General features: G+C 37.9%; 1 protein-coding gene across 3 annotated transcripts in view; it reads left to right on the top strand.

Annotated features, from left to right (window-relative positions):
- The window catches only part of DCN (decorin), a 40251-nt gene extending 32808 nt beyond the window's left edge, over positions 1-7443 (top strand). For all 3 annotated transcript variants that reach the window (XM_055394918.2, XM_055394917.2, XM_055394919.2), the window contains exons 7-8: positions 2046-2184; positions 7050-7443. In XM_055394918.2, coding sequence (XP_055250893.1) covers positions 2046-2184; positions 7050-7244 — 334 coding nt within the window. In that variant the 3' untranslated portion in view covers positions 7245-7443. The remainder of the gene's footprint in view (positions 1-2045; positions 2185-7049) is intronic.
- Positions 7444-17940: the final 10497 nt, after the last annotated feature.

Below are 17940 nucleotides of genomic sequence, written 5' to 3'. Positions count from 1 at the left end.
GTTGCAGGGCAAATATTCCAATTAGTTATTAGGAACAAGTAAAGAGAAAATCTTGTATGTCCCTCTGCAAGAATATAAGTGGTTTTCAGGCAAACTTCCCTTTTCGTATTAAGCATATATACCATATTCTGTCCTAATAGTTGGAATTTTCTTTGATGGAAAGAATCATGGTTTTTGAGCCATGTCTCCTCTGCTTTCACAAGCCTAGAACAAGTCTTTAACGTAATAGATTCTAAAAAACATTTGAGGAGTGAGCATAAATTGATCGTTGAAAATGTAGTTTCCTTCAGTTAGATTATTAGGAAAGAGTCGGACGTGACTGAGCGACTGAACTGAACTGAAGAAATGTATTAGTCCAAATTGGATATGGGACTTGGAGTGCTATAGGAACTGGGAGTCAAGGTTCTGAAATCGAAAAGAAAGATAAGAAACAGATGCAAGTTTAAGACTGAGGGAAAGACCAAATATAATGAGACAAGTTACCAGGCTGATAATCAACAAGTAAGGCAAACCACCTGTGTTATTAATAGCCTAAAATCAGCACACTTTAATTTCAGTTATTTCAAATACTAAGGCATGATGAAAATTGGAAGACTTTGGTTACCTAAAGTGAAAGTCTCTCAGTTGTGTCCGACTCTTTGCGGATCCCATGGACTATACAGTTCATGGACTTCCCCAGGCCAGAATACTGGAGTGATAGCAGTTCCCTTCTCTAGGGGATCTTCCCAACCCAGGGACAGAACCCAGGTCTCCCATATTGCAGGCAGATTCTTTACTAGCTTAGCCACCAGGGAAGCCCTAAGCCAAAATCTAAATCCCAAAAGGGCTCAAAAATCTCAACTCACTGAAGGCAAGCAGGAATCATTCTTCAAAAAGGGCCAAGTCTTTTTCACTAAATTTGAAGGAATTCAAGAGATTCTTCTGCTCTCTCTCCCTTTGAGCTTTCTGGTTCTCTTCCACCACTTTATTGCCTCATCTATCTCTGCCCTTTTGGATTGACAGCACCCCGGTTCTGACAGATACTTATTCCGAGAATGTTGGGTACAGTGGTTCTGTCTTCAAGTCAGCTTCTTCTGAGTTTTGAATCTGACTTACTATGAGGGAGGGCTTCCATGGTGGCTCAGCGGTAAAGAATCTGCTTGCAAAGCAGGAGCCGCGGGTTTGAACCCTGGGTCTTGAAGATCCCCTGGAGAAGGACATGGCAACCCACTCTAGTATTTTTGCTGGAGAGTCCCATATACAGAAGAGACGGGCAGGCTCCAGTCTATAGGCTCATAGAGAGTTGAACATGACTGAAGTGACCTAGCATGCGCTGTGAAGGAACATCGAAGCTGCAGACTCTCACTTGTTACACATTTAATTAAAAAAATACAACCCAGAACCTTGAGTGGCATTGTATAAGAAATGGAAGAGGGGGCAAGATCAGGGTCAGAGATCAGGGCTCTCGGGGTCATAGCTCAGAGATCAGAGTCAGAAGCCAGGAATATTGACACCCGGCATATTCTGACAGTAACAGATTGTTATTGATAGACTCTTTCAAACACATATTCTGCTAAGCTTTCTGGCAGGTAGATTTATTGACATTACAAACTTTCACTTTTTATTTACAACAAATAAATTTGTACAATAAATATACAATTGCTTGATTTACAATGTGACCAAGATAGTAATAGTGTCCCTTTCATTTTACCTCAGTTGAGTTAATTGCATTCATTATACAATCAACTCTTGATCACATCAAGCTCTGTGTTAGTACTGGTATACAAGACAGTCACTTTTCTCAATGCAAGACACACAAGTACACAGTCCCTTGAGTGTTACAAGAGGGTGTCAACAGGATGCTATAGGAGCATTCACTAGGGGTAGACTGTATCTGAGATGAAACCTTAAGAACAAATGGGCTCTATCCAAGCTCAGATAGTTTGGAAAAAATCACACTAGGCAGAGGTAACAGTAAGTACAAAAACAAAACAAAAAAATTCCTTTCCTATTGTAAGAAGGCATCCACGTGCAGTGGATCCATTCATTTCTGTTTTCTGTTGCAGGTTGGGACTGAGTTTCAACAGCATCTCTGCTGTTGACAATGGCTCTTTGGCCAACACTCCTCATTTGAGGGAACTTCATTTGAACAACAACAAGCTTATCAAAGTGCCCGGTGGGCTGGCCGATCATAAGTACATCCAGGTAATATAAAGCCACTAACTATTATGAGGAATATCTAGAGAGCAAACCATCCCTACTGGGATGCCTGGAGGCAGGAAGTTCTGCTTATAAATGTTTTTACAGAGAGATATTTTTGATGTTTCTACATCAATATTCATTCTGGTTCTGTAAGATATATAGGTTTAAATTAGTATTAATTTTTTAGAAATTAGGACTACTACCTTGATTTTACTATAATACTTGCTTTCAGAATGTAAATTCTTTTTAGTTTCAAGTCACAGATCAGTGTAACAAATACATAGTGGTTAGATATCATCTGTAATCTATAGATATGAAATAAAATAGTAGTTTTAACTTTGAGTTTCAACAGACAACTTGTAGAAGTTTCAACAGACATCTTTACATAGCAGTGTGACCAAATTAACTTCATATAAATTATCAGTTATCATGTATTCTTAAAGATAAGAAGATATGGTTCAGTGGTTCACTATGCTAATAGAGCTTTACAGTTCATAAATCTATAAATGTAAGTTATACTTATTACTTTAAGTAGTCATAGTGATTTCATATATAACAATATAAGATTTCCATTGTTATCTTGAGGAAATTAAACAAATATGTTATTTAAATTATGTATTTTAAAAAGATTATATATACTAAAAGCTCAATATATAGTGTGTCTTACTGTGGTCACAGAGAAAAGAATTACCAAACATGCCATTTTGAAATCTTTGTTGAATATCAGCAAATTTCATGGACATTTACACAGGGCCCCACATTCAAAAGGACCTTACTCTTAGTTTCCCATTTCTAATTGGTATCCATGTCCTCATATTTCCTGCATTTCTAGAGGGGTTTCACCTACTCTACTTTTTTTTCTATATCCATACAGTCCCAATATTTTTAGTAAAATTATGTAATTATCCCACTATCACCACAATCTAGTTTTAGAATATTTTGATTACCTCCAAAATAGGCCTCTTATATATTTATTTCTAGTTGTTCTCAATCTCGTCCCCAGGCACAGGGAATCATTAATCTGTTTTCTGGCTCTATATATTTTTCTTTCCTAGACATTTCTAATGTAATCATACAAGGTGTGGCTTTTGTGGTTGGCTTCTTTCACTTATCAGAGTAATTTTAGGTCATCCATATCACAGCATATGATCACAGTAATTCATTCACTTTTATTGATGAATTGCACTTCATTGTATGGATATAACATTTTATTTTGCTAGTGCTATACGTTTTGATTATATTTAGAAATTAGAAATGAAGTTTCTCTAACCTTGTTATTTTTCAAAATTTTAGCTGTTCTTGTTTTTTTGCATTCCATTCAAATTTTAGGGCCAGCTTGTTCATTTCTTCTCAAATAGATTGCTAGGGCTTCGATAGGAATTGTGTTGAATCTATAGATCATTCAGGGAAGAATTTTCCTTGTAACAACTTTGAGTCTTCCAATGCACAAACATGGTATCTCTCTCTATTTTGTCTTTATTTTCTCACAGCAATATTTTGGCATTTTTAGTTTGCAAGTTTTACAATTTATTAAGTTCATTTGTAAATTTTGTTATTTTTGGTGCTGTTATGAATGGTTTCCTTTAATTTTATTTTTGAATTTTTTTGTTAGTTTATAGACATTAATTGATTTTTGTATATTTATCTTCTGTCCTAATGCTAGTGTCCTGTGCTAAAATTGTTTTTAGTTGTAATACTTTTAATACATTCCTTTGGATATTCTACATTCAGGATCTTGTAATTTGTAAATAAAGAGAATTTTAATTATTCTTTCTTATCTAAATTTTTAAAATTTCTTTTCTTGCTTCATTGCATTGGCTAGAATCTATGATACAATGTTGGTAGGAGTGATGGAATTAGACCTCTTTGAACACTGGGATACATATGACCTCCAATTAAAAAAATAAAAGAAATTAGACATCTTTGTTTGATCCCTATTTTACAAGGGCAACCTACCTTTTGTCATTTGGCATGATGCTAGTTATAGGTCTTTTGTAGGTACTCTTTATCAAGTTAAAAATGTTTCCTTTGATTTTTAGTTTACTGAAAATTTTTATCATAAATGTGTGTTTTTTTCCAATATTCTCTCTTTCTGTTGAGTTGATCATGTGATTTTGCTTTTATTCCTTAAATATGCTATATTAACTTAATTGTTTTCTAGTTAAATAAATTTTGCATCCTTGAGAAAAATCATGTTTGGTTTTGACCATAGTGAACAGTCCTTTTATATGTTGTGATATACAATTTTCTAGTATTTTGTTAATTTTTTGTCTATATTCATATGTGATATTTTGACTATAGCTTTCTTTTTTGTGATGATTTGTCTGGCTGTAAGAAAATATTGACCTCATATAATGAGTTGAAAATTTAATTTCCTTTTTACACAAACTAACATTTGCTTTATGTCTTGATATTTCCTTCTCTTATTTTAACTATTAGCCATAAACTCTCACCAAGCACCTCTCCTTTCTTTTTTTTTTTTTAAGTAATTAATTTATTTTTTATTGGAGGCAAATTATTTTACAATATTATATTGGTTGGTTTTGCCATATATTGACATGAATTCGCCCGGGTTTACATAAGTTCCCCCTCCTGAACCCCCCTCCCACCTCCCTCCTCCCTTTATCCTCCCTCTGGGTCATCCCCACACGCCAGCCCCGAGCATCCTATAACATGCATCGACCCTGAACTAGTGATTCATTTCACATATGACAACATACGTGTTTCAATGCCATTCTCCCAAACCATCCCACCCTCACCCTCTCCCACAGAGTCCCAAAGACTGTTCTATACATCTGTGTCTCTTTTGCTGTCTCGTATACAGGGTTATCATTTGCGTCTTTCTAAATTCCATATATACGCGTTAGTATATTGTATTGCTGTTTTTCTTTCTGGCTTACTTCACTCTGTATAATAGGCTCCAGTTTCATCCACCTCATTAGAACTGATTCAAATGTATTCTTTTTAATGGCTGAATAATACTCCATTGTGTATATGTACCAAAGCTTATCCATTCGTTTGCAGATGGACATCTAGGTTGCTTCCATGTCCTGGCTATTATAAACAGTGCTGCAATGAACATTGGAGTACATGTGTCTCTTTCAATTCTGGTTTCCTCGGTGTGTATGCCCAGGAGTGCGATTGCTGGATCATATGGCAGTTCTGTCAAATGACAACAAGAAATTTTCAAAGTTTGAGAATCACATACAAACCTTACATATATTGTTTTGATATTAATATCCCTTGTTTCTATTTTTGTGAGACATCTATTGTTCTCTTTATAAACCTTTTCTTAAGACTCTTCACTGAATACAAATATTCTGGTGGTTTGGAACAGTATTTCAAGTCAGTTATTTTAAGGAAGGACCTCATAGATTTTATAGCTTGCTTTAGAAATTATTGCTTTACCATTATATTTTTGACTTGGTTTTATGATCAATCACTTCTATTCTTTAGAATTCACATATAAATAATGGGAGTAAAAACTCATTTTCAAACTTCTCTTTAAGTCTGATATTTAGTTTTGCTAAAAAAAAATCTGTGAACAAATTGCCATTGTCTTAAACATAACCATAAAATATATTTCAGAAAAAAATTTTAATATACTATAATATGCTCACTGAGTAGAACTTGTAACATAGAATACATTTTTGTTAAAAATTTATAGGTCTGCTTATTCCAAATACAGTGACATTCAAGTATTTCTTAGAGCTTGTTATTTTTAATTCTGATTCTAATACTCTATACCTTCTCATACTTCACTATATTACTTCCTTCTTTTAAGTAATTCTTTAAATAGTCTATAATTTTATCTTTGCCCTGAAAACATAATATTCCATGTGGACACAGTTTATGAAATAACCATGAAATCATTCATTTATTCATTCAACGCATATTCATTGAACATCTACTCTGTTCTAGCAGACACCAGAGATATAGTCACAAACAAAGCAGAACAGGTTTCCCGCCTCATAGAGCTTTTATTTTAGAGGAGCACAACAGACAAAAAGCAAATACAGTGATCACTGCTGTGAATGAAAATAAATATAATTGGAACCGCAAATAGCAGAATGGGATAGTCAAGAAAGACTTCTTTGGTAAGGATAAATGAATTACATGAGTCAGTAAGCCTGGCAGTTTATGGCAAGAGAAGGATACGGTGTGTGTCAGCCTGAGGAGGGACAGTGCTCAAGTTGAAGAGAAGCGAGTGGGTCGGGGAGGTTGGACTGGACAGTGTCTGAGATGAGCTCGGAGAAGAAGGATGCCCAGAGCAAGTAGGATGTGTCAGCCGTCGTGAGAACTTCAGAGTTTACTCTGCATGAGATGGGAAGCTGCTGGGGTACTGAGCCAAGATGATATAACTTGCTTACTTTTTAAAATAATAGGAAGTAGGAAGGTAGAAAAGAGAAAAAAAAGAACAGACTTCAAGAAGGCAAAAGAGGGAACAGGAAGCACAATCAGAGCAGCTTCAATAGTTTAGAAGGAGATAATCGTGGCTTTGGATAAGGTTGTAGGAGGAGATATGGGGAGAAGAACTGGATTGCATGTTTTGCTTTGTTTTTAAGGTTACACTAGCAGGATTTGTTGATGGTAGGGCAAAGAGTATAAGATAGGGAGAGTCAAGGATAATGACAATGCTTTTAGCCTGAGTCATCTGGAAAGACTGAAATGCCATACACTGAGATGAGGAAGACTAAGGAAGGGAAAAACAAGATTAAAAAGGGAGAGAGAAATCAAACATTTGGTGTGATAAGTGTTAAGATATTTAAACTGAAGCATTAGCATGCTAAAAATGAGTTAAGTGTTTACCTGTCCAGTCTCTGTATATTTAGAGAAAAATAACCATGTGCCATTATTTGGGGTTGCAGGTTGTCTACCTTCACAACAACAATATCTCTGCAATCGGCTCTAATGACTTCTGCCCACCCGGATACAACACCAAGAAGGCTTCTTATTCAGGAGTGAGCCTTTTCAGCAACCCAGTCCAGTACTGGGAGATCCAGCCATCCACCTTCCGATGTGTCTATGTGCGTGCTGCCGTTCAGCTTGGAAACTACAAGTAGCTCCCAAGAAAACCCTCATTTTTATAACCTGGCAAAATCCCATTAATGTCATTGCTCGGAAAAAAACAAAAAAAAAAAGAAAACTAGATACTGGAAATCTATCTGCAATGTGGATGTTTTTCCCACATGACTTATTATGCATAAAGCCAAATATGCAGTTTAAATAATTGCCTACAATAAAAAAATATTTTGCCTGCCATTTTCAGAATCCTTTTTTGAAGCTTATTATTGATGTTAACTGAGCTATTGCAGATATTCTTTTTTCACTAAATGTAAAATTTGGAGTAAACTATTTTAGTAGAGCATTTAATTTCCAGAAAGAATCAAATAAAAACGGTGTCAATCTTCTGTAACTCATGGCAGGGGTGTTAGCTCCGTTGACATAGTCTAGCAATGTGTTCATCCCCATTATTATTGATAAAGCCTCATTTGAGTGTGTGAATTCAATTCAGGCTATGTAAAATTTTTGCTAATGTCGTTGTTTTGAAAAAAATAAATTCACAAGTACATTTAAAATTACTATTGTATAAAGGCGTAATTTTAAATCTTCCCTAAACTCAGTCTTCTGAAGAGAGTAGACATTGCTTTCTTGATAAAAACAGCACATCTTTTCAAGTTCTCAGGTTTGTATTCTACCCCTGTCCTTTGATGTTTGTATATTATAACTTACTTAATCTATATTCAGTGTTAAGTTGATAAGGCACAAAACTGACTTTTTCTTATTGGTCTAAAAAAAGAATACTGGATACTAAATCAGTTTTAAAACTATGTGTGTAATCAATCTGCTCACATAAACATTTCTGTAGTTACTAGATGTATTAGAAATATTTCTGCATTTAGTTAAACCTTTGGTTTTATAAATTCTTTTGTGTAGAATTTTTAAAAAGCTATCAAAGCATATCATTCAACAAGCCTGGGGAATGGGCTGCTTTACCAAGAGTAAATGTTTATAAAAAACTATGTGTATGGTATCAACATCTAATAAGCAAACATGTGAGAACAGTTTATTTCTTTTATCACCTTGTATGTTTTCTGATTGTAAATACTGCAACCCAAACTGATTTAAACTATGAAGGGGAATACAAAACAGTCTTGCTAGTAGATGAGCCTTTATCAGAGTTTCTCATCAATTCTTTCAGCTTTGGCTTCCTGCATTACGTTTTCAGGCTGGCCTCTTTTACAGCTGCGAAATATGAACTTCCTCCATCATTGACCCCCCAGACAAGAGCATATTAACACAAAATTCCAGGAAGAGTCATGAGATTGTCCCTCACTATCACATACAAACTTCACAACCCTGTAGAATAAATACTATTGTTATCCCCATTTTGTAGAAAAGTCAGCTAAAATTAGGAGAAATTTAGTAACTTTCCCATAGTCAAATACCTGGGATATACCTGGCAACAGAGCTCTCTCTTTTAATCTTTGTATAAGTCAGGGTCTGGTAGAAAACAGAATTCACCGCAGAGAATTTAACTGAAAGCAATTTGATTACGGGGCTGTTCTAGAGTGTGCTCAGAGTGAGCCACATGAAACAAGGGATGGTGAGGCACCTAGGAATGGACAATGGAGGAAAGGTATTCCCGCCCATGTGGCTGATGGACAGGAGAAGAGTTGAATTTCTGGAGCTAAGTGAGAGGACGCGTCCAGGGAGCCATGCTCCTAGTGGGATGCAGTACCCACCAGAGGTGAGAACTGAAGTAGGGTAACTACCTTTCCTTCCTCCCACTGATCAAACCTAAAGGGAAGACAACCCATCAAGAAAACCAGAGAGATTAAGCCTCCTCCTGGGCTGAGTGGGGAGGAGAGGGGAATGGATCTATTCAGGACACTCGGAGAATAACTAGCCCAAACACTGTAATTGTATCTGTAGGGTCACTGAACACATTCCATCAGCCTCAGCTAAGCATGGGCTTCCCTGGTGGCCTTCCATTCCATTCCATTCCATTCCATCGCTCAGTCGTGTCCGACTCTATGCGACCCTGTGGACTGTAGCCTACCAGGCTTCTCCATCCATGGGATTCTCCAGGTAAGAATACTGGAGTGGGTTACCATTTCCTTCTCCAGGGGATCTTCCCGACCCAGGGATCGAACCCGGGTCTCCCGCATTGGGGGCAGAAGCTTTAACCTCTGAGCCACCAGGGAAGCCCCCCTGGTGGCCTTAGTGGTAAAGAATTCACCTGCCAGTGCAGGAACATAAGAGATACAGGTTTGATCTCTGGGTTGGGAAGATCCCCTGGAGGCAGACACAGCAAGCTATTCCAGTGTTCCTGCCTAGAGAATTGCATGGACTGAGGAGCATGGTGGGCTACAGTTCTTGGGTTGTAAAGAGTGGGACCAACTGAAGTGACTTTAGCACACACTCATCTAAGCGTTACATTTGCATTGTAGGTCATCCCAGGCAGCTTTTCTGACCCTAATCATTTTAGACTTTTCTGCATTGAGCAGAGGTGCTAATGCAGAGGTGCATTAGCAGAGGTGCTAATAAATACAAAATGTTTGACAAAACTTTGTCAAATGATTAGTTAAATCTGATTTTCTGTTGTGAAACACTGGACTGCTTTTATAATGGCTTTGACTAAAGCAGAGTTTACTTATTGAAAGAAATGTGGTCAGTGTCAAAAATCGAAGTATAAACAGAAAATGCACACTGTCAATATTAATGGGCAGTCTATTATGTATTGTACATAAATATAGCAGAAAACCAAAATAATATTTGCATAATCATGAGGGTCATAAGAATCAAAGCTGTCTTGAGCTCTAAGCTGTCTTGGTAAAATCATATTCTCCTCCTACCCGTTACTGCCTGGGATATACAAAGTTCTGTAGGAGCAGTTTAATTATGTGGCAGACTCCCATGAAGTGATTATGCTAGTGATTTTTGTTCATAATCCATTATCAGTCCATAACTGGAAGAAGCTATTTACTGCTTTAGCATACTCTATTCATTCTTTTGTTCATTCATTTATTCAGTAAACTAGCAGTAAATGTATTGCAGACATGTGATAACTCTTGGTAGAAAGATAAGAACGACAACAATAACAGTAGCAGAAATAGACATTTATTTCTGGAGTTTATTCAGTGCATACAACAAATTGCCAACTTTTGTATTTAGCTCTTTTGGGACCATGTCTACTTATCACAAAAATTCCATAAGACTGTGTTATTCCGTTTCACAGATGATGAAATGGAGATATTGGAAATGCAGAGTCAGAATCATAGTCCTGATCAGGTTAGAATCAGTCTTTGCTTTTGCAAAAGTTTATATAGTTCATAGCATGTCAAAACCAAAGGTGATAGTCTTAAAAGCTAAGGAGGGAATCTATTCATGGTTCTCAGAAGTTCCTCTGTGTTAATGGGTTAGAGTATTGAGGTGTAGTTTCCATAAAGATAATCACAGTAATTTATTGAATATTATGATTTAACTGTATATAAAGCATCCTATTTGAGGTTTCCTTGGTGGCTCAGACGGTAAAGAATCTGCCTGCAATATTCGATCCCTGGGTTGAGAAGATCCCCTGGAAAAGGGAACAGCTACCCACTCCAGTACTCTTGCCTGGGAAACCCCACGAGCATAGGAGCCTGGCAGACCACAGCTCATAGGGTTTCAAAGAGTTGGGCACAGTTGAGTGACTAACACACACACAAAGTATCTTATTTAATATTTGCAACAGCTTTGTGGACTATCTGTGGTTATTTAATATCCCTTTTACAGATGAGCAAATGGAACCCCAGAGAAGTCAAGTAATTTTCCCATGGATACACAGCTTGTAAGTAGGAAAGGCAAATTTTCCATCACTTCAATGTCTTGTCTTCTGCTACTTTAAAATAGATCATACACAACAATGAGGAATCACTGAACATCTCCATGTAATTTAGGGATATAAAATAATTCACAATCTCACCAGTTCAAGTTTGTGTCTTCACTTTTCAAAAAGGATACATTTGTTCGTAAAAAATTGAAAATATTCTTCAACACTGTTCAATTTTGAAAGTGTTCTACATCAAAACTGTTCAGGTCTGTATCCACTAACCAAACATGACTGTGGAGCACGAAAGATGTGAAAGGATTGAAGAACTTACGTTTGAATTTTATGTAATTTTAATGAATTTTAAGTTAATAGCCATATGTCAATATCATAATGGAGATCATATTCTTAATAATCACAATGATTTTAAATATGATTTTAAAATTTCACTTTCATATTTACAGAGTGAATTTCTATTCATGTCAAAATATTTACTAGGTCCGTGTCAGACACTAGAGATACAAGAGGTAATAAGACACCATCTTTGACTTTAAGGTGATTGGAGTTTAACAAATGACACAATCTTTTAACCAAACAATAGAAATTCAGAGGGATAAATTTTATTATAGGAATGTATGCAAATTACAGCAGTGGCTCACAAGAGGGATGGTCCCCTCATCTAATAGCAGGAGAATAAGAACAAAGGAGCCTGAAAAACTTCACAGGTAGGGACTGAAATGGGTTTTGATGATTGTGTGAGCATTCCACGGGGAGATCTGGGGGCTTTTCAAGGCAGAGAGTGAGTTCAACCACTCAGAGGTATACCTAGCACATTGTCTGTTCCTCTGGCATAAAGGAAGGCTTTCTGCTACCTTTACCTTCTTCTGAAGCAGAGGCAGTGGTTTATAGTTACTTATGCAGATTACACCACCCTTATGGCAGAAAGTGAAGAGGAACTCAAAAGCCTCTTGATGAAAGTGAAAGAGGAGAGTGAAAAGGTTGGCTTGAAGCTCAACATTCAGAAAACAAAGATCATGGCATCTGGTCCCATCACTTCATGGGAAATAGATGGGGAAACAGTGGAAGCAGTGTCAGACTTTATTTTGGGGGGCTCCAAAATCACTGCAGATGCTGATTGCAACCATGAAATTAAAAGATGCTTACTCCTTGGAAGGAAAGTTATGACCAACCTAGATAGCATATTAAAAAGCAGAGACATTACTTTGCCAACCAAGGTCCGTCTAGTCAAGGCTATGGTTTTTCCAGTGGTCATGTATGGATGTGAGAGTTGGACTGTGAAGAAAGCTGATCGCCGAAGAATTGATGCTTTTGAACTGTGGTGTTGGAGAAGACTCTTGAGAGTCCCTTGGACTGCAAAGAGATCCAACCAGTCCATTCTAGAGGAGATCAATCCTGGGTGTTCATTGGAAGGACTGATGCTAAAACTGAAACTCCAATACTTTGGCCAATTCATGCGACGAGTTGACTCACTGGAAAAGACTCTGATGCTGGGAAAGATTGGGGGCAAGAGGAGAAGGGGATGACAGAGAATGAGATGGCTGGATGGCGTCACCGACTTGACGGAGGTGAGTTTGAGTGAACTCCGGGAGTTGGTGATGGACAGGGAGGCCTGGCGTGCTGTGATTCATGGGGTCGCAAAGAGTCGGACACAACTGAGCCACTGAACTGAATTGAACTGAACTGATGGTATACACAGAGCTGAGGATAACATTAGGGAAAGTGGCTTTTGTTTTTTCTTTCCACAGTCTTGTTGGTCCACAAAATATCAGTTTTCCAGAACGTTCAATAGGAGGGAGGAAATTTCTTTCTTCTTCTTTTCTCTCATATTTCTCAAGAGGTCTTCCTCTCATGACCACAGTGAAACGGTCATTTCTGTTGGAAGGAATTTGGTGTTCAAGGTCATCTCTGGACATTTTTTTCTGAGCTGGCATGCTATACTGTCCGCTCAAGTACGGCCTCCTTCATGCTGTAACCTTCTTCCTGGATAAGAAATGTTTGCAGCTACCCTGCTGCTTAACCTACAGCTGGGGGAGGGATGGATAGAGAACCATAGGGAAGATTTTGGACTTTCTTCTGCAAGGCAGATACTCAAACTTACCTTTTCCAGTGGTAAAGCTATTTTTAATTTTTTTCCAATTCATGGAAAAGAGGCCTGACCCTTCAGAATCCTACTCTTAGGTATCAGAACAACTTCTTTCTTCAATATCTTTTCTTTGAAATAAGGAAAAATGTAGTTCATTTCCTTGATTTCAACATTTTCTGTTCAGAGGACTTAGGAGAGTTATTTAATCTCCTTATTGAGGCAATCTAACTCTAATCTCTGTCTGTCTCCAGCATGGTGTCTTTCTCTTGTGTGTCTGTTTTTACAGTATTGGGTTAAGTCCCATTCCAACTCAGTATGGCCTTATCTTCATTGCATCTGCAAAGACTGTTTCCAAGAAGATTACAGTCACAGGTACTAGGGGTTAGATCTTGAAACTGTCTTTGAGGGGATGTAATTAAACCATTAACACTCACTTTCTTTTTATCTTTATAAATTTTTTAATTTATTTTTCTTTCTAGTAACATTTTTGTTTCACTGTGTGTGGTTTACATAAGACGTTGGAGAGTATGAATTTGCTCCTGACCCTTTCATGCTAGCCTAGGCTGCACACCTTTTTATCCCAAGGGCTGTCATCTCATTATATTCAAGTGCCCCCAATTTCCAGAACACAGTATTTATGTTCTTTTAATGCACTCCTCATCAATGACCTTGAGCTGTCAATGAAAGTACCTATGTCTTATTCATCAGATAACTCAGGCGTAACCTGGATGTCCACTTTTTTCCTGGTTCACTCATTTTACTGAGTCGTTCCTACACCTTCCTTCTCTTTTTTCCTCCTCCCTTTCCATAATACAATTCCTCATTCCACATTTTCTTATAGCTGCAGCTGCAGGATCTCATTGCCTTGTCTTCCAGGCAAACAAAGAAACGCCTGATCCCTTAAGTAAACTAAAAACGTGTATACAACACTTTCTCACTCATCCAGAGTTCCAGCAAGGGCTGTTCCAAGATTGCTCCTCAATGCACACTGTTAACTCTTGACAAGACTTCATCGCCCTGCAGACTTTCCTCTCCTGCGACACACATGTTACAGGTTGTTGAGTTGATATTTCATTTCTGAGTTTGCTGCTCATTTTTTAATTCCCATATTCATTGCTAAAAGAATTTCTTTTAGGGGATCTGTTCATGTATTCTAGTGCACCATCTGTCACAGTTATTTCAAGTCACAGGTCTGTGACAGACTGCCAATTTCATACTACAAGGTGTAACAGTGAAAAAAAAGAAAAATCAAGAGAGGGGAAACACTAAACTTATTAAAAATCAAACATAAACATCCAGGAATGTAAAACAACCTTCCAATAGAGTTAAATTTGAAGAGAAAGTCCACATGCCTGCCACTCCCACCTCCACAATGCAAGATAACAAGAAAAGGACTGGATGAGTTGCTTACCGAGTACACAACTCTCAACTATTGATTAACCATTGATGAACAGACAACATGCTCCCCAGACACCTTATTCCAATAGGGACTATGAGGGCTAAGTTCATACTCCCAGGCCTTCACAGACAAAGGCAGGAATGCAAATCAGTTTTTAAATATACACAGACATCAAATAATCCAACCTTTCTATCCAGGTCTGATATATCTGCCAACACATATCACCTTATTTATTCAACAAATGTTTATTAAAGACCTACTGTGTGTTTCACATTGCCCTAGTGGTTGACACAGAGCAGTGAACAATGTCTCGCTCTCAGACAGCAGACATCACAGTGGGAGGAGACCTTCTGGGCATGAAAAATAAAACAGAGGAAAGTCAAGGACCAGGGAATAGGCAGTATGAGAAGGGGACTTACTATTTTATATAGCATGGTCAGAAGAAGACTTTAAGATAAAGTGACATTTGAGCAGAGCTATGAAAAATGGAAGGAAACAAAACAAAAAAAGGAGCCAGAAATTAGGAAGATGTGTGGTAGGTTCTAGCAATAGCGGCGAGATCAAATGTGAGCAGGTAAAATCAATGAAGAGAGGCAAGATACGGCATGAGGCCAGAGAGGCAATGGGAACCTAAATCTTACAGGACCTTAAGACTGTGTTTTCCTCTGAGCAAGACAGAAGTCTATTGAAAGGTTTTCAGTAGAGAAATGACTTGATTCAACTGTCTATGAAAGGGTACCTCAAGTTGCATGGGCTGTAGAGCAACAGGGATGGACCTAGAATGAATATTTATCAAGAAAGAAGTGATGATGGTTTTGACCTGGTTAGTATCAGACAGGAAGTGAGAATGGGGTCAAGATATGGAAATGTTTTGAAGCTACAGAGGACTGGATGGCTGAGAGATCAAATGGAGTGTGAGAGAGAAGAGAGACAGAGATGACTCCAAGAATTTTGGCCTGAGCCACTGGGAGGATGAAGTCACCCTTGACTGGGATGGAAAACACTGAGGAGGCTGGGGTGGATGAAACGAAAAGTCTGGTTTGGGACTTGTTCTTTTACGATGACTATTCAGTTCTGACGAGGAGGTATAAAAGAAGCTTTTGATCTAGGCATCTGGAGCTCCAGGGAGAGGGTTGGGTTGTAGACATAAATTTGGGAGACATCAGAGTATAGATTACCTTCCTTTATCAGCACAGAAATGACTTGACTTTACCCAAACTAAGCAGTCATACTGTACATCTTAGCAACACATTTTATAGGGCCAGTTCTGGCCTCTTGCAATGTTCTTGTGGTTTCCAAGATAAATAAACATATTATATGTTTCCCTCTGGATGCCTTTGCTAAGATCCTGTCAGCATTTCCAAACCAGTCCTTTCTTGAACAACACCATGAAGGAAAAACCTCTTGAGGAGAAAGCATTTTATTTTTTTTGAAAAGTCTTGTGTTCTCTCTTCTGTGTTTAAAATTGTATAAAAACACAGTCTAGTTTCTGTTTCCCTCAAGAGTTCACATTAACACAAATACAGCTTGGTGCCTGCCTTGAATGTGGATTGATAACTTGCTGGTGGTTTGACAGTTATGAATAAACAGTCCTGTGCCATAAAGAAAGTATATTTTTGAAACTACAGGAGGTCTTGGTAGGCGTCAGGCCTTGTACCAGCACATATAACTAGAAAACCACAAAAACACGAACCAGTTCCACAGCTGGTCATTATTTCATGAAATCCCAGCATAGACAATTCTTTTATAACTTATTTTGATCACCAGTTTATGAAGAACGCATGAAGTCACTTGTTCTGGCATTGATACATGAAAAATATAAAACATTTCTTGTGAAATAAGTTACTTTTTCTCGTCTTTCCACAACACCAGTTATGTGTGTGTGAGTGTGTCTATTTGTGGAGGGGTGGTATCTTCTTGTCATCTTAACATGCTATTAGACAGAAAGTGGCTTCCCTGCTGACTCAGTGGTAAAGAATCTACCAGCAATCCAGAAGACTGCCTGTAATACAGGAGATGTGGGTTGGATCCCTGGGTCAGGAAGAATCTCTGGAGAAGGAAATGGCAACCTACTCTAGTACTATTGTCTGGAGAATCCCATGGACGAGGAGCCTGACAGGTTATAGTCCATGGGGTTGCAAGAGTCAGACACGACTTAGTGACTAAATCACCACCAAGAGAGGAAGGAAAATTTTGATTAATTTGCTCATTCATTCATGTATTCACTTAATTCACACATTCATTGAAAACTTAGAATATGACTGGAACTATGACGCTGCTGCTGCTAAGTCGCTTCAGTTGGGTCCGACTCTGTGCAGCCCCATAGACGGCAGCCCACTAGGCTCCCCCATCCCTGGGATTCTCCAGGCAAGAACACTGGAGTGGGTTGCCATTTCCCTCTCCAATGCATGAAAGTGAAAAGTGAAAGTGAAGTCGCTCAGTTGTGTCCAACTCTTAGTGATGCCATGGACTGTAGCCCTCCAGGCTCCTCTGTCCATGGGATTTTCCAGGCAAGAGTACTGGAGTGGCTTGCCATTACCTTCTCCAGGAACTATGCTAGGTCTGGACAAAATAAAAACAAAAAATGTATATTTTATTTCCTGCAGTCAAAAATGATGGGATGTGAAAGTGCGATATTATTTCAATAAACTTTAAAAGTGAATAAAAGGATAATATCTGAGAAGATTCTGAGAGGAAATGAAAGTCGAAAGTATTGTGTCTCTGTTCATGATTAAAAATTATAATGTTAAACAAATTTCCTGTGTCTGCCTTTGACTTCGGGAAAAAAACATCTGGAACACTGTGAGAAACACCAGGCCACCTACAACTCACAAAGCTTTCTCTGGGGTCTAGGAAAAGATAAACAAAGCTTATGAGACCAGATGTTCATGAATGTTGTTATTTTGATTAAGATCCTTCTCATACCAGCTGGACTGATACATGGATTTTTCCCCTCCCCCCTGGTATTTCTTCCTGAGCTTCAGCAACTCTCATTGATAAAGATACTATCAATCTGTTTACCTAAGATGAGGGACAATAGAATTCATAGATTCTGAAAGGGAAAGTTAGTGCAGAAAAAAACTACTCATTACTGGGCTTTACAGCACAGCTGGGATGTAAAAGTTGCTGTCATATCCATAAGACCTACATTTTCTCAGATATCTAGGGGCTCCCTTGGACTCCTTTCTGAGAAAGAATGCCTTTGACCCTAATGGGCAAGAATTGAAAATCAGCTAATAATATAAACACAGTCTTTTTGTAAGTTGCTAGAACTCCTTGACCTTGGTCCTTTTTGACTCTGCAGATAGTCAACTGACTTGAAGTTGTTTCAGCTTTTTTTTTCACCTGGGCAAACATGTATTTTTGCCCTGTTTTATTGACATATAACTGACATATGACATTATATTTAAAGTATGAAATTGACCCTTGAACATTAGTCTGAAC

Source organism: Moschus berezovskii, chromosome 6 (assembly GCF_049115385.1).
Source record: "Moschus berezovskii isolate FMDL1 chromosome 6, NW_MosBer_1.0, whole genome shotgun sequence".
Classification (NCBI taxonomy): Eukaryota; Metazoa; Chordata; class Mammalia; order Artiodactyla; family Moschidae; genus Moschus; species Moschus berezovskii.
The sequence above is the reverse complement of the archived record's forward strand: the minus strand, read 5'-3'. Positions and strand labels throughout refer to the sequence as shown.